The following is an 18,254-nucleotide window of genomic DNA, read 5'->3' on the forward strand; positions in this document are numbered from 1 at the left end:
GGCATGATTTACTTAAAGCAAAACGTTCCTAAGATCAGCGACGGAAAATTAAAGAAGAAATATTCGTAGGACCACAAATAAGGGAGGTCTTGACTGATCCGAATTTTATAACAGTGTTGAGACCAGTCGAGCTAGCCGCTTGGTCAGCCTTCAATCTTCAGCCTTCGAATGTTGTCGAGAAATTTCTTGGAAGTCATTAAAGTGAAGACTATATCAGCATTGTGTCTGAAATGCTCATGGCCTATAAAAATATGGAATGTAACGTCACTAAAAATACACTTCCTTCACTCTCATTTGAATTTTTTCCCAGAAAATATGGGAGATGTCAGTGACGAGCACGGCGAACAATTTAACAAGGAAATGGCGGCTATGGAAAAGCGATACCAAGGAAAGTGGAGTCCATCTATGCTAACAGACTATTGCTGGACCCTGCAGAGAGACTCTCAAGATACTCACAAGCGCAAATCAGGAGCAAAAAAAATTAAATTGAATTAGTTTTGAAATTTTGTTAAGTAAGTACCTGTCATACTATGGAAGAATTATGTGAAAAAACTTTGTTAAATAATAAAAAAACCTGATCTATTAAAAAAAAAATTGTTTCATTTCGTGTTTATGGATACTAAATACATACAAAAAAATTAGCTTTGCTTAAGGGACTGCACTTAAAAAAATAAATGTCGACAAGTGTTATCATATTATGATGAATATTGTATGTGTTGAAAAATCACTTGTCAATGAAAATGTTTTTTTTTGTATTCTGGTCGCCCTAATAACTATAGGCAACTGGCAACACTTTTATTTATTTATATGACATTTTGTCTCAGCTGACGAAGCAAAATACCATTTCATTCAATTTCATTGTTCATTTTTTCTGCGATCGCTTTGTTGTGGAATGAAATTAGATTTGTAATGGATTCCGAACTGAAAAATGAGGACATCTTGATGCGGATTAGATCCAGACTGAACAGCGATCAGATCAAACTTTGGCAGGAACCATATTACAAGGAAAATGTCGGGCCTTGTCAGAAAGAAGTTGAGGTTAGTTTGTTTTGTTTATTATTGTTCGTAAATGCACAAACTACATGTAATTTTACATCGTGTAGTTTTTTATGGATGATTTTAACATAACTTAACTTATTTAACTCGATCGGGTAGTTTAATGGTGATTTATAAATAGCTAAACTTGTTTGGAATTTTATTAAATTTATTTCATACTATTGTGAAATCTCGCAAATGGTTCATATCTCTGCATTGCATTTTCCTTATCGATATATTTTTACAGGCGCACAGCCGGCGCACTATTTTTTCACGTAAAAATAACAAATCGGACGATAATATTTTATTATTCGATTACTTTATTGAATGTCTGGGAAAGCAAAAAAAACAACACACTTATAATTTTTAATAAAAATTAGAAAATGAAGATTCCAATTAGTTATTGAATCTAATGTACTCGTTCTGTTATTTACAATTAGTTAATTTTGAAGACAAACATTGCTGGGTTACAAATTCAATAACCTGACAATATTTCAAAATCTCCTGCTACCATCATTATAAGCAGAAATTTTGCTTGTGTCGTTATGGAGGCCTCCAGCCGAGGAATTGAGCTTTTTTATTTATTTAAGTTTTAATCCAGCAGGACTGGGAGGATAGTGCAATCCCAGTCTGCCATATTACATGAAATGCAGTAAAACAGGGAAACAATAAAATAAAGTAAAAAATTGTAAAAATGGAAATAAGATAAAACAAAGAGAAAAAAAAAATATTAGGCAGGTACCCAAACATAAAATTGAAATATAAATCCAAAATAAAATAGTCATATAAATAGGTAATACAATAAAAAAAATTGACGCGTGAATACCCGATGTGTTCAGCCACTGTCAATTAAAACATAAATTATTGATTCTTCCAAAACGATTTTATTGTATCTTATTTGCAATGTTCTTAAAAAATAAATATTTATAATATCTGAGATTAATAATTGACTGAGCGAAGCGAAATCCTGTTGCATTTCGTCTTTCTGTAAATTTGTTTTTACGTTCCGTTTCCGGTGAAATTTAAAAGTCTACATTCAAAGTGTTCCAAACGGTTTTTTGTGACATATGCAGATTTCCGAAAATTTCGGACCGGGTTTTGCAAGTCATTTTTTCAATTTTATGTTGCCTATCTGCCTGAAGAAAGTTTGAAAAAGCATTGTCACTGAGATAATGATGGTAATGAGGAAATTTTCATTTATTATAAGAGAAAATTAGAAACATCATACTTTTTATGGATGTGAGGTCAACCGTTCATAGAACTACTAGTAATAATTGATCAACTTTATATTATGCCGTTTGTTGATTCAATCACCTCAAGGAATCTTAACATTGGTTGCGCTTTTCTAAATAAATGTTTTTAATTAACTCCGATTAAATGCTCTGTCCCCAAACTTCGCAATATGTATAATAATATATGTCTCGGAAGAGATATCGTCTAGTGAGGCGGGTAACATACAAAAAAAAAACAAAACAGCGATGAAATGAAATAATAATTATTCTCAAACTCAAAATAACCGGTTTGTCATATTTCCAGATTCTGGCCAAAAGGTACTCGGAAACTCTGATGATCCCTGAGTTGGAGGTGTTCACCGCCCTCGAGGAACTGCAGAAGCACTCCATCCAGAGGTCCAAGGCCAACAGCGAGTTCAAAGAGACCGGATTGGCCCTGCTCAGGTTCAAGTCCCCCGCCGCCCAGGATGGCAGCCGACTGCAGAACCTGCAGATTAAACTCAACACTTCTGGGAACGACCTTATTGATGCCGTGGCCAGTAAACTTTCCATTGACCCAATCAGGTTGGTAATTGATTTGAATTTCTATTAAAACCATCATTATCTTCTTCTTCCCCTTGTTCTATTAGGGTAGTGACCCATCGCTTCGACAGAACGCATCCAGGGGGTCTAGCACGGTCAAATCTATAACTTAATAATATCGTATCGATATTCTTAACTGACAATGATGTTATACATATTTCCCGAGCGCGGTTGCGCTCGTTATGTGTGTTAATAGCCAAACCGACATTGACAACGAAACAAGTAAGAAATCACCGTAAGATAGCAACACTGGATGGTATATTAAATGTGTTATAAATCGGTAAAAATTGGGTATGCAGGGGGTGCTTAAGGATACTATTTAAAAATCATTTCTCTGAATATAACTAAATATGCTGTTGAAACTACTTATGGTAGATTATATTTTATTTTTTTATATATACAATCACATTATCTGGTAAGACAGTAAAATTTACAAAAATATTGTATTGCAAAAAACAAGTAAGTTATTGCGAAAATAAAATTTGCTGATAAACGGCAAAAATTTAGCATTGGCAATCAAGAATTATGTTGGAAGTCAGCATGTACATTTTGACACTAATAGGTCAATGAGGTCTTTAGCCAGAACTCATGACAATCTGAACATATTTCTGAATTCTATTGATCGCGTATATGACTTCTTTCAATTCTAATAGTTTTGTTAATCTTCCTCTGTTCATTAAAAAGTCAGTTATTTGGCATAACTAAGGACATTCTTCAAAAAGTTGTGTATATGGACAGTTAACAAAAGTTTATCTGTCACACAAGAAGGCAATCTAAATTATGCAGGCTTTTTCTAACGGCTGTCGAAACATTTTATATCAATTGTTGACCCTGCTCGCACATATCGCCTAAAGCCGCCTAATAGTTACAGATTTAGTCAATATTATTTAGTGTAATCCACCCACAGTTCTGACGTGTACAGCGAAGTGCAAAATACCTTGAAAAGTATCTTTTTCACATTTGTACTGCAAAGGTGAAAACGCCTTGACAGCATACCTGCTCTAACGGATATCGCTCTTCTTTGCCTTTCCATATCCTCGATGTCTTTCAGGTCGTCTGTGATAATATGTCCCAGGTATTTGACGCTACGACTAACATCCATTTTCCTTCCATCTAGCCATACTGAAGATATTAGCATGTTTTCGTTTTCGCATTTGAAAACCATAATTTCACATAAATTTGGACGTATTATACACGGTGTCGGCACTAACCCGACAAACTTTAACCAGCTATTCCTTAGCACATTTGGAGTAAAAGATGTTATGGGCACTTTGCTGTCCGGTAGCATTTTTTTTTCAATTAAACACAAAATTAAAAATTTCCACACTCCATCACTGTCATTGGCATTGCTTTTCGTGTTCAACAGCTGTTATAAGCAAGTATGTCGAAAAGCGTCTTCGCTCTTTCGCACACACTAAATAATAATAGTTAAAAATGAGACGAATGGTGCCGTGCCATTTCGTTGTGATTGTAAAAGCGCGCCAATATAGGTACACACGTACATTATTCAACGGAATTCGAATAAAATATTGCCAGATGGGTTTTCAAACTTTGACAAAGGATAAAACAGTGGTGACATGTGGTGAAAATATGAATAGTAAATTTTTTATTAAAAAAAAAAACGTTACCGGACAGCAAAGTGCACCTAAGATTTTTTACTCCAAATATGCTAAGGAATAGCTGGTTAAAGTTTGTCGGGTACATGCCGATACACCCTGTATACAAGGTTATGATTTTTTTGCAAAATCTACACATATTTGGAGTAGTTTCATTAGTGCGCTAAGTGACGGTGCTAGAAGAACCATATCATCTGCGTAATCAATATTGTTTACACACACTCCTTGAACATGACAACCTATTTTGGTATTATTAAGTCTTTGAATCAGTTCATCAGTGTATATATTAAAGAGTGCTGTATACATGCTTCCTCCTTGCCTTACGCCACTTTTCAAATAAAATGGGTTGGAAAACTCGCCAGACCATTTCACCACATTTTTTTTCTGCGTGTGCCAAATTGAAAGAATCGCTATTGTATCTTCCTTTAAGGAACTTAAAAACATAAAAGATATTAAGTCACTTCATTTAAGTCATTTTGCACTTAGTCGTGAAGTATATGGAATCCGATTTTATTATCTTATGCAGACTGTGATGTAAAAAATATACAGAACTGGACCCAGAACTGATCCTTGAGGGACACCACTTGTCACATTTCGCTAGTTTTTCACAAGTCAACAGCTGGTTCGAACTTGTAATTTTCTCTCAGTGGGGAAGGATTAGATATTGTATTGATGTAGGTTTTATCGATCGACCCTGCTAAAACCCCTAGCCCCATCCTGTCCTGGGTTACTTTAGCCGCCCTCTCCTCGAATACCCTCTGTAGTTGCTTTCCCTAACATGGTCTGGAGCAACCATTTTTATTAAAAGAAAAATCTTGATGGGAATAAACTAACCATGATGAGTTATAAACAAAAGTAAGTTGACTCCTATTACGAAATTCAAACTTGATCTGTTTATCTTCTGCCTACACTACACTATGAGACTTCATCTCTTGTAACATATTGTAAATGTTTTTATACTGTTTTTGCTGCTTTCTCAGACAATGTTATCACCCAAGATATAATTTGATATTGTTTTCATTTGCAGGGTAAAATTAATTCATCAAGGCCGTGTGGTGAAAAGAGAACTTTCGTTAATGAACCAGGGAATAAAGAATGGAGCCCAAATATTAATTGTCTTGTTAGCAGGTAAAACCATTTTTTAATTTGATTCAATTTTGCCAAATTTGTATCCCAGGCAACAACCCAACATCTGTACATCAAATTTAATGTTTTATAAACAAATATTTATTACAAATTGAAAATACATGTTTAGTCGGATGTCTGCAATGACATGTTTTGAATGTTTTTACGACTATGCTTTTTATGATTCAGAGAAAAAATATCACTATAAAAATATTTAAATATATATTTTTTCTCTCAATGTTTCAGAAACACCAGAAAGTCTCCGGAAGGATTCGGATCTGTATTCCGTGATGCAAATAGCCCGTAATGATGCAGAACTGCTATCGGAGAATGCTGACAATGACTATGGTCACTACATGCAGGTAACTAAACAACTTATAAATGAACATTTTCTGTAGAGGAATAAGGTTACAAATTTGATTTTTGTCACTGCTTATCATTATATTGACGCAATTGTTTTTTAATTTTTTCATCGGCAGCTTCATGTAAATAGTTTGCTACCTTTCAAATTTTACCACCTTCAAGAGAATGATTTTGAAAGTTGGCATTGTTAACTAATCTCCCTATTGTTTTAGTTTATTTGCCGTGGCATGCTTTGCTCTATGACCAAAGACAGACTGTCTGTAATTTTTCAAGTTCGTATATTAATTGTGAATTGAATATTAGAAAAAACTGAATAAATAAGCGTACAAATTCCAAATTCATGGTAAAAAAAACATTTTTATCAGAAATTGGTTGCTTAATTATATCTACTTATATCTAAATTTATTTTTATCCTGTCGAGTGATTGCTACCCATATTTAGATCTTATCGCTCTAGGCCTTGAGCGATGGCTGCCTAAATTTAGGTAGATGAAATTATAACAGTTTTGTTAGCGGGTAGGTGGCGAACAGAGACGCACACAATATGTAACAGCGAGACAGAATTAGATTTGGCATACATAGGTAACTATGTATCTATTTAAAAACCATAAATAAAATATCTGTAACTGAGCGAACTCACCGTCAAGACAATACGTCGACAAGAATAGGCGATTTGCCTAGACAATACCGAAATCTTGATGGAAATACCTTGAAGCAAGAAATGATCGTAAAATGTTGCTCATTTACCGGAGCATTATGAATTACTTGAATGTTACCAGTTGGAAGATCAATCGGGAAACACCCTGGTGTTGCCAGCAGCTGAAAGGAAAGCCCTCACCGTGGCCATGACCCTGCATGAGAGGGGGAGGAAGGAACTGAAGAGAGACAACTATCCCCTGGCTATTGTACTGCTTTTGGAAGCAGATAAACACTTCAGGTAAAAAAAATGTTGCTTCATTCTGAGAATGATGTAATATCCATTTAAATTAATATATTCTTCACTTAATTAAGTACTAAATAAAGTTAATTTAACTGACCAGTTAAATATGTATTAATAAGGATTTGGTCAGTCGAGCCACTGTCGTGTGATAAAACGCGTGTGGAAGAATCGAAGTGCTAATATTCAGAATGGCGGCAGTCATGCTTGTAACCATAATCTAGATAATGTAATTTTTTTCTTACAGCGAATGTAATGCACAGATACTCAAGTCTGTAGACAACTACGCACTGCTCAACCTGGACATTGCATGGTGCTACTTGAATCTGCGCAGCATCACGCACATACCCGATGCTGAAGCCAGACTAGCCCGCTGCGAAGACACTTTCCACTCGAGCTATGGGCGCAACCTGGAGAGACTGATTGCACTCAAGGGCACTAGCGGTAAACTAACTACATAGCTGGAAATCACTAATAATATCATTTAATATTAAAAATAAATAAAATTACCTGTAATATATTTACTGTCGCTGGAAGTTAATTATAGCTTAATACCTTTTTGGCCCTTCTTCCACAAGGATACGCAAGTATCCGATACTTGATGTTTCAAGTAGCTTGGCGACTACTGCCATACATCTGCATAGAGGTTTGTACAAAGGCAAACGTTGCCGAAATTTTGTAAACTCGTCGCGATGCCAGTCTCCCGCAAACAGCCGGGTGAAGTTGTTCGTTGTCGAGACATTTTATAATAATGCACTTGTTTTAGATCAATGCCAGGATCAAATCAGTCAACAAAGAATGACGGTATATACTATAATAAATTCGGTGACCGGGCATCTCATCAAAATGACAATTCAACACACCTACAAACCTTGATATTAAAGTCATGAAAAATGATGAAACAAAAACTATGTTAAACTTATAAAACCTAGTTTTTATTTCATCACTTTTAATAACTCTATACACCATTACAACTAATTTACAATTCACACTTCATTTCCTAAAATTGTATACATTTTTGAAACCAACTTTATTTCAGGCGCTTACAGCATTATCACTTTGTAGTTGCTGATTTCACCGCTGATATCTGATTATTTATGTCTTCATTCGGTAAATATGATCCATATTTCCAGCCAACGAGCAAGCTCTGATGATGCGTCTCCATCTGCTGCAAGCCATCGTGCTCTACCACCAGAACCGGCGCCTGGAGGCTCGCGAGCTGCTCTTCCGTTGCGAGGAGGAGCTGCAGGCTCTGAAGGTGGACTCGGAGGCCCTGGCCGAACTCATGCAGTTAGGTGTGGCCTCCGCCGAGGGCCGCATGGGTCTCCGGGCCACCGGCAACAATGTGGAGGCGGCCTACGCCCATATCATGAATGCCAGGGATCAGAGAGAGCAGGCCAGAAAGAGGGCCAAAGAAGAACAGTATGTATATTTCGATCTCTGGTGCTGTGTACTCAGTACATGGGATACATATTTATTATTTTGTCATTTTTAAGTCAGATAAAAATGAATACATTTATTGTTTATGTAAATCATTTTAATAACCCTTCCTTGCCGGCGCTGTGTACGGATTTGAGATGTCTATAATTATTTCAATGTCTCTGTTGACGCAACAATCTTCCTTTAACATTGTCCTTGATATTGGTCCCATCCTATTACCTACAAGTACCTGTCATTATCCGACAATACCCACGTTTGTGTGACATTTACAACAATAAACTTAACTCTCAAATCAGTTTATTGATGAAGCCGGTGTGATGAACATCTCTTTATGATCAGTGCTTTTATTGATATCAACTCGGGGTAGAATACTGTGCCGTGAACATATTCGGTTCCCTCAGTGTGTTTCTTACCCAACCCAGATGTTGTGGAAGTTGCGTGTGCAATAAATCATCTCCTGTGAGTGAAACCAACCAGCAACAACGTTGACGAAAATCAAAGGGGTAAGTCGGATTCCTTCCTTACTCCCTGTTCACCATCTCTAACCATCGTTGTGTCAACTTCAAGTTCACAATTAATTTTACAGTCCATTCTTGATTCGCCTTGCCATTACAGTCTCTTTAGATATACTTAAAAACAGACTTCATGTTTTAGGTGTTCTTCAGCAATATGTTTATGTATGGAATATGATAATCAAAATACAAGTTGATTTATCGAATGCAACAGAACAAAAATGCCTCCATAATTAGGCAGGCTCGATGCGTTTTGGGTCTTGTCATTCGTTTCAATTGATTCCATGTATTGCAACCTTCCATGACTGTTTCTTCCGTCTTTCGCATATTTCCCCCTCTTCTAACATACCTTTCCTTATCCACAAACCGCTGATTGCATTCAAATTGTCTAATTTGATCATGTTTTATTGTTTGTTTCCCAGAGAAAGCCGATCCCTGGGCCGATGCAAGGACGGCAAGCAGTACGTATCGGCACCCTTTGTGAAAATGCTACAGGACATGGGCTACCCCAAGGCCACCTCCATCCTGGCCCTCATGAACAGCAATAACCACGTGTCCAATGCCGTGCAGATTATACTGGAGCAACCACACATGGTAAGGGAGGAACCCACAGAGTAATGAAATAGGCAGAGGCTTAAACATGCGGAGAATAAACTAATATGAGTGGGGCAGTGGGGTGGTCGTGGGCGTCTATCGTTCAGTGATTTGAATGACATCTACTTATGAACCGCTGTCCCTTTTTATAATGGTGCGCAAATTCCTAGCCATAGTCGTAACTAAAAATCCCAGAACTCGTGAAAAAAGTTTTACTCATTTACAAAAATCGAATATTTTGTAAAACTGAATACCTATTTGTGTCGTATAATTTACCCACTGCAATAAACTTTGTATTTTGCTTAGCTCTACATACACTTTGATAGTATAATTGTTACTAACTGACATCTTAACATCTGATCATACGAGTATTAAACTGAATAAGTTTAAAATGAGTCAAATAATGCTTCCCTTTGGAATGTAATGAGATATTAGATATTACCATTTATATATTTACACGGATTGAATGCACAGGAAACCATAATTGGCAATTTGTTCTGCAAAATGTTCCGATGTGAGCAAGCTGAACCCCCTGGACACTATTCTCCACGAACGATCAAAAGTTATTCGTTATGCGCCATCTATGAACGAAAAATTACCGGTTGTGTCGACAAACTTTGCCGAATGTTTCATTTAAACGTATTCTTGAAAGTCGAAAGGTTGAAGAGATGATTATATTTTGCCGTCCTATGAATATTGTCTATGTTTCTGATGTTTTTGACCTTTCTTTGGTGATAATTTGAAATGTCAAAACAAAATGCCACAAAAGGAAAGAAATACTAGTAAAAACATCTAATGTAAATAATTTTGAATAAACGTATTTCGAACAACTCTACCAGCTACTAAATCTGGGTTAATTCTGTTGACAACCCCAGGCCCACAGTCAGCATCCATTCCACCAGCAATCAGTCCTAAATCTAGATTATGATCAATCAGGTATTCTGGAAGATCAAATTTATCATATTGTGAACTACTAAGCACGCATCGATAATTTTGACGCTTTCTCGGGAGTATAATGAAGAAATCTGTGTTTACAAAGGCACCGGAATCTCACTTTTAAAACAGTGACTACAAGCCGATGTACTAAGGCTTCGTCTGTCAAATTAGCGAAAGAATCGACCCTTTGGCGAACCGTTCTTTTTGGTCTCAAAGTAGCTGCTTCAGCTTGCTCTACATTATGTATCGCAGCCAACACCGCCAGTAAATCAGCCATTACATGGGACCTTAAAACAACTTTGTAAAAATATACGATGATTGTACTTCAATTAGCGCGTGGGAAACGATCTTAGGTTAGGATAAAATATAATAGATTTTGACAGCTGTCGAAGACAAGACGGTATCGACTGGTTCGACTCACTCGTTGTTTGAGTGGAATGACGTCTAAGTATGTACTTCAGACGGTGATTGCGAGCGGCGCGGATCGGAGAATCGCTACCCTTGTGCCAAAATAGGTTCTCGTATGCATGCCTCCTTGCTGCCGAAATGGAATGCAAATTTGGCTATAGGGCGTGTGTATTGATTCTAATATCATTGAAGGAATCCTTCATTTCTTACAGGTATAATTTTTTTACACAATTTACTATATTGATGTTTGAGTTTTCTTGAACTTTAACCTTTTTTCAGCTCAAAGAAGAAGACCTCCCCAGAAGTATTTCTTCCCACGGTGACCTCTTTGCAGATGAGAAAGCTATGGAAATGGTAAGTCTTTACTTTTAGAGATTAGCTGGGATCAATACCCAGATGTGAAGTAGATTTACAAGAAGTATAGGGGCCTGTACACAACCCGATTAGACCGGAAGATTAAACTGTTCTCAGATGTACATGTAATTAGATGTAGCTATCCAAATGATCTTTTGACGAATCAAATAGAGTCATATGTGGATGCTGAAGATCGATTAAGGCAAAAATACTGTATCATTTTCTTAAACATTTTTGAAACCCTAGCAATTTTTTGAAAATTTCAATCTCCCAAATCGTATCATTTTTTTATAAACTGGAAAGACCGGACATATTTTTTTATGGATGGAAAAAAAACAGCCAAAAATTGTAAGTCGCTAAGTCAGAAGCCAAAGATTCACACAAACTTCATGTCGTAATATCTATCTGAGCGTACTGTATGTTGTGTTTTATTCTTTAATTATGGATTCATCAACTACCGTAGGGTAAGAGATTGTAAAAGATTATTTAGTTTCTTTTTGCAAAAGTATTCTGTAATAAAAAGATTTTTCACTGTACCGAGGAATAAAATAATGCTATATTAAAACAAATACCGTTTTGTGAAATATTAAAAAATTTATGAATAAAATCGTAGGCCTGACATTTTTATACAGTGACATTGCGAGCTAAAAAAACATATTTGTTTATTTTATTATCTAAAAACTATATGTTTGTAATTTTTTTCCAAACCTCAGAAAATCCATCTACTATTTTTTCCAAGACATTATAAAATGCATCATCAGAGCAGATGTGATGATGGACACTGTAATGCTGTCGTAAACGTTGGCTAAAGAGGGAGCTAACGCAACACGGCATAATAATCCAAAAATAAATCACTCTAATGCTTTTGACCGTGAAAATTTCAAATAATATCTGCATGCAAGTGGCCTATTATGTACAGTATTTAACTACGGGAGTATGAAGAATTTAAATATATTGTCGTATAATTTGTAGCCTGAAGAAACGCCGTTTCTTTTCTTTTTTTAAATACAACAAGAAACTTCAGAAGTTCTTTAATGTTCACCGAAATGAGGGTACACTAATCATTTGCTTTTCTTTGCATAGAATGTAATATGTGTATACAATTAACATGACTTTATTATCTGTCCGCTTCTCTAGCTACTAGCTCTTGGATTTGAAAGGAAAACGGTTGAGACTGCTCTGAAGGAATGTGGCAATCAGTTAAACAAGGCAGCCGATGTCCTCATGAACTCTTTCCAAGGTAATTAATTTTTCTACAAATGGTAACTTCGGCACTCCCGGCAACAAACCTTTCCTTTTGTATATATATATATATTATTTTTTTTTCAGTAAACACCTGCTATTTCTTTTATATATTAACACTATAAATCACGTTATCATTCTTTGTCTTTCTACAACAGGATGAAAGTACATATTATATCTTAACCTGCCTCACAACGCTGCCCAACTGGGTGGCGACATAGCTCTCCTGCCTTTACAATGTATAGTCAGGGGAGGTGTTGTGATGTGTCACATAATTTGTATATTTTTTTAATCATAATTATTCTTATTATTATTCCTTAGAATCCTTAAGCACCGGAGCAGGCCCATCCACCAGTTCAGCAAAGAGTTCGGAGCAAACGGAAGAATCGGAAGAAAAGGAGAGAAAAAAACGCAAGAAACAAATCAAGATGTCAGTTACCCAGTCAAAATACTATTAAAAAAATATCTTAGCTTCCGTTTATAATCTTAAGTGTATTGACATAAATATGTGGTTTCAATGCACATATGCCTCATGGATGTTCATCATTACAAAATGGATTTTGATATTTTAGGATTTTTCAATTATCCACTCGAGCGATAGAGATTTCCCGATGTTTATTTTTTGATTTTGGCCGTGCTCATTACAAAAATCAAATATGAAATAAATTCCAAATATTGATATAGATACATATGAACTGCTTACTGCGGTTTAAAGACACTGAATCCACCTAGATTTCATTGTTTAAGACGATGCACTACGCAGTAATGCAAAATCATGTGTTTTTGGTTTGAAAATTTGGTCACCTAGAAATGTTTCAGATGCTTTAATTAAATACTGCGAGTAGAATACATCTTGGCCTTTGAAATAATCGAGTATTTTTTAGATAAATCTTTTTATAAGCCCAGAAAAAAATAATGTAAAGGCCTATGAAAACTGCTTTAAAGTTCAAAATATCCTACTTACGAACCCATTTTCGGTTATAATTTTATTGTGTAATGTGGCAAATTAAGTTATTCATAAAATGATCGGAAAAAAATTAAATATTTGTGCCTTAACATCCACAAAATAAAATAAAAGGCACTTTTTGGCCATGTTTTTTTCTTGCATACATCAAAACAGGCGGATGGTGTTAAGCGGGAATTTAAACCTTATCACCATCTACGTAAGGGCTTTTATTGATAGCGGCTCCATTTAAAATATTACACGACGCAGTGCATCGCCTTATCGTATAAGTTTTCAGCAATATCGGTTGACTGCTTTTCGTGTTTTGCGAGCACAAACATATGCAGGCTGATTTTTTATACGTAATTGTAAAAAGCATTCACTTTGTGGCTCATCATAATTTATAATAAAAACAAATTTATGTGTTTTTATTATGATTTTTTATATTTTAAGATTTCAAAAAAAAATGAATAAATTTACAATTCACAAATTTGGATAGCTATTGCTCGGGTGACTATGCACTAAGCTAGGAACAAGGCTCTAGGATTATGGTGGTCTTGTTTATGTTCAATGAGTTTAAATTTTTTCAGGCAAGCTGAAGTTAAGGCAGCTTTCGAACGGCTATCCGAAGGTATGGACATCAAGGATGATGACTACTTGGACCTCACTTTAAACCAAGAGGAAGAATTCCTTCAACAATACCAGGATCTTCTGAAATAAGTTTTTAATTTTTGTTGAAATACCCAAATAAAATATATTATGTTCCTGTTAAGAATATCTCGGTTTTGGTTTTAATTATTTGGCAGATGGTTTTTATTGGTTATTCAACTTTTTCTAAATCCTCCAATCTGCACAAAGTATAGATATTCACATTGTTGAGTTGTATTACGATCCCTCCTTCTTGAGACAATGTTTCTGAAAACCTTGTGTTGTCCTTCATCAGTACATGTGTGCCATGTATAATTATTGCATGTTTATCCATATGTTTATCAAAGTTTATCAAAACTTGTGAATGTGCGCTTTACCAGTCGATTTTTTAAAATACTTTTTTAACCGGTTTTACCTGGAAGTCTTTAATTACTGTCCATATTACATAATGTTAATTTATTATGACCTTATGACTTAGTTTCAATTTACCCTGAAATAAAAATGGTTTAGTGTATTTTGTGCCTTCCGACCTTACTTTTAAACCCAAAGCTATCCTGTTTACCTGGAGGCCAAGCTTGTACATAATATGTATACAGGTTCATGTAGATAGATAGTTCATAGATCTTTTTTGTTATTATCCTTGTTTGGTTACATCTTGGATAGCTAGATAGATTTTGCTCAATATTTCATCTGTTTCAAGAGGAACTCTTCTTTTGCAAGCCCTGTAAGTTCTTTGATTTCTTTATACAAATTTTCATCACCATTAGCTTCACCTCCTTTGGAGAGTTCCGACCTTCTCTGGAAAAACGATACTCCTGCAGGTCTCTTGGTGTCTCCCCTTTGTTATTCATTTCAATACTTTGTATCACATTTAATTAACTTTTCACCATCGTCATGAGTGCTACAACCCTCCTCCTCCGTGACCTTGAGAAAAAATGACACTCTGAAAAATCGGAGATAATTTATTCCAAAGCTGTCAGAGAAGCGGCATACATCAAATAAAAAGTATTTTCTAAAGCAATATTTAGCTCGAGCGATTCCGAAATCATTCTTCATTCACCTTCCTTGTGGGTAAGGGTTAAAATCTCTTCTTTTTTTTCACCTGTGTCCTATCCAATATATCTTTACCTATTATCTCCCATAAATCTCTGTGGCTCCTCCAAAAATAGACATTTTATATTTTTAGCACATTGTTTATTATTCTCAAATTTTACATATTTTTCGTAACACGTTTCTCTAATATCCAACCAATCTCTTTAACCTCACCTAACATCATTGTTTTCCCGCCTAAACTGTGTTTTCCCCCCAATATTGGATTTTCCCTCCTGTCAACATAACTGCATTGCTTTTGTTTATTTACTTTAATAAAATTAAACACATTTGTTTATCAAGTTTAAAGGCCTTACACACCTCCCTGCAATTGAAGGAAATATCAGGGCGGTGGTGGGGAGCATCCTAGATCATCACGTGAGTAGACAAATCGGCCCTAAGTCCGAAATCGGAACCAGCGACTTCACAATACCAGGTCAGCAAGAAAGTAACAGAGCCATTGCTATTTTCTGATGTTTGGAAAGTGTTGGCGCCATCTTAACCGACGAGAGCTTTACTGCACGATCAGTTTAACACTGCCGCACGGGCAGGTAGAGAAGATGCCAATATCGCCACCGCCACTATACCTGATTGTAGGGATGTGTGTAAGACCTTTAACTTTCACAAGTTTAGTACTTATCCTTATATTTTTTTTTATTTAAATTAATTTTACTGTTTATAAAATTAATGTTTATCTTATGACTACTTATCCCAATTATTTGTAATTAATTTCTTGATATTGAATAATTTTAATGATTGTCTTGTGACATAGAGACTTCTCTTCAAGTGAGTGTTCTAGTAGTTTGTATAGGAAACCAAAACATATATTTTCTCATTAAATTGTAAATAAACAAAAAAATAGTACTTGGTACAAATGTTATAAAATTGAACATGCTGTGATTAGGAATTGGTAAAGAGGCAAAACTTTGTAAATAATAGATCTTTAATATAATATTAATTCTGCAGCAAACTTTAAAAGATTAAATTTATTCGCAGTTCTTCTTCTTCTTCAATGGCGCTACAGCCCATTTCGAGCCTTGGCCTCCTTTAACATGAGCCTCCACCGCCCTCTGTCCTCGGCCGTCGTCTTCCAATCTGCAACATGGAGTAGTCCTCTGGCATCTTTCCTGACATCGTCCTCCCATCTCAGCTTAGGTCTGCCCGCCTTTCGTTTACCTCCCGGGTGTCCTGTTAGAACCTTCTTTGCACATGTCCGGCCCATCTTAGTCTTTGGAGCCGTAAATGAGTAGAGAGTCTGGGAGCTTGGTAGATGTCATATAGCTCCTTATTGTGGCAGATTCTCCATGCCTCTCCCTCTCGCACTGCTCCTAAGATTCTTCGAAGTACCTTTCTTTCGAAGGTGTCCAGCCGTTCCGCAGACTTTGCTGTCAGTGTTCCCGCCTCACATCCATAGGCCAAGACCGTTCTAATAATTGTTTTATACAGGGTTATTTTGGTTTTCCTATGGACGTTTCGGGATTTGCACACTGGCAGCAACGCGAAGTAAGTGTTGTTAGCGGCTGTGATGCGCTTTCTTACTTCTACTGGGTCTTCGTTGTCCTGCGTTATGATGGAGCCCAGATAGGCAAACTCTTCAACCACTTCAAAGTTATAGGAGTTTTTAAAATTCACTTTATCTTTTATTCTGCGGTGTGGGGTTCTGGTTTGCATCATGATTTTAGTTTTGTTCTCATTGATTTGCGCGCCCACCTCTCTTGCTGCAGTCTCCAAAGGGTCAAACACCTCTCTTACAGCCTGTAAGGATCTTCCGACAATGTTAAGGTCGTCTGCATATCCAACTATTTGATTGCTTTTGTAGCAAATGTTTGAGTCGGTAGCAATCATTGTCTTCCTCACGACGCAATCATTGTCTTATTCGCAGTTATTGCATACTAACTTAATATTTTATGTAATGCTAATAAGCTATCTTTTCTAACAAATAAATTTTCAAATTATAACTTTTATCGATTTGTTTTGTCTCTTTACTGAAGGGTTTGTTTCTAATCAATTAAAGTTGGTCGGTTAAAGATCTGTAAATAAAAAAAATATTTTTGTAATCTTCCAAAATTTTACTATTTGCACTGTTTTAAATCGCCAATCAAATGATAAAAAAACACAAACAAAACCAAAATATGATAATTTTTTTATTATAATCTATGTATTAAGAAAGTTCCATAGTTGCGTTATGATATCGATTTTGGTGAATTGTGGAAGTAAGCCATAAAAATTATCAAAAGTAAGGCAAACATAATGACGGAACGCATTTGAAATAAGATCTCTAAAACGTATGTGTGGTTGAGCTATCTGTGACAAAACTTCGAATGAAGAGATAAGATTAAATGATGCGGAAGTGGATGGTAGAAGTCAAGAATGTCACGTGGATTAGTTTACCATATACTTCAGTTGAATCATGCTAAAAGTCTGAATAATTAGAGATGTATGAATGTGAATGAAGCGGGGAGTGTAACGGTGCAGATTTATATGGCATTTCATTATCTCTTCGTTTTCTGCGTAGATATAACGTGATTTTTTATTATGTATATCATTTTATTCTTGTTACAAAAGATATTCAAATACATTATAATATAATATTTATGCAGTAATTATTATTATGTTAAAATGTGTGCAATTATTTCATAATAGAAAAAAATTGTCTATACCTGTATAATGATCGTCCAGTTAATTAGTCGGACATCTCCACATACAAAAAATATGTGATACAAAAAATTGTCCACATGTATAAAGATCGTCTAGTTAATTAGTCAGACATTTTCAAATATAAAAAAATGTCTATACATAATAACGATTGTCCAGTTAATTAGTCCAAATACAAAGAATTGTCTATACATGTATAACGATGGTCCAGTTAATTAGTCAGACATCTCCAAATATAACAAAAGTGTCTATACAAGAATAACGATTGTCCAGTTAATTAGTCCAAATACAAAGAATTGTCTATACATGTATAACGATGGTCCAGTTAATTAGTCAGACATCTCCAAATATAACAAAAGTGTCTATACAAGAATAACGATTGTCCAGTTAATTAGTCCAAATACAAAGAATTGTCTATACATGTATAACGATGGTCCAGTTAATTAGTCAGACATCTCCAAATACAACAAATTTGTCTATACATGAATAACGATTGTCCAGTTAATTAGTCCAAATACAACAAAATTGTCTATACATGTATAAC

At 35.5% G+C, this 18,254-nt stretch overlaps 1 protein-coding gene across 1 annotated transcript; it reads left to right on the forward strand.

Moving 5' to 3' along the window:
* Positions 1-829: 829 nt before the first annotated feature.
* On the forward strand, positions 830-17,019 carry LOC149413654 (NEDD8 ultimate buster 1). The gene is made up of 12 exons (XM_089644568.1): positions 830-1,038; positions 2,572-2,831; positions 5,493-5,593; positions 5,837-5,952; positions 6,732-6,889; positions 7,137-7,333; positions 8,023-8,311; positions 9,264-9,435; positions 11,059-11,133; positions 12,271-12,373; positions 12,697-12,805; positions 13,909-17,019. Exons 1-12 carry the CDS (start codon positions 910-912, stop codon positions 14,036-14,038), a joined length of 1,839 nt encoding a protein of 612 aa, XP_089500694.1. The 5' UTR covers positions 830-909; the 3' UTR covers positions 14,039-17,019.
* The last annotated feature ends 1,235 nt before the right edge of the window (positions 17,020-18,254 follow it).

Source organism: Hesperophylax consimilis, chromosome 21 (genome assembly GCF_061612785.1).
Source record: "Hesperophylax consimilis isolate HC1 chromosome 21, BYU_Hcon_1.0, whole genome shotgun sequence".
Taxonomy (NCBI): domain Eukaryota; kingdom Metazoa; phylum Arthropoda; class Insecta; order Trichoptera; family Limnephilidae; genus Hesperophylax; species Hesperophylax consimilis.

Bases quoted from the DNA above. Each gene is read 5' to 3' on its own strand.
- LOC149413654 (XM_089644568.1), top strand. From the start codon at position 910: ATGGATTCCGAACTGAAAAATGAGGACATCTTGATGCGGATTAGATCC. The intron at 9,436-11,058 runs GTAAGGGAGGAA...ACCTTTTTTCAG, and splicing joins TACTGGAGCAACCACACATG to CTCAAAGAAGAAGACCTCCC. The intron at 11,134-12,270 runs GTAAGTCTTTAC...CCGCTTCTCTAG, and splicing joins ATGAGAAAGCTATGGAAATG to CTACTAGCTCTTGGATTTGA.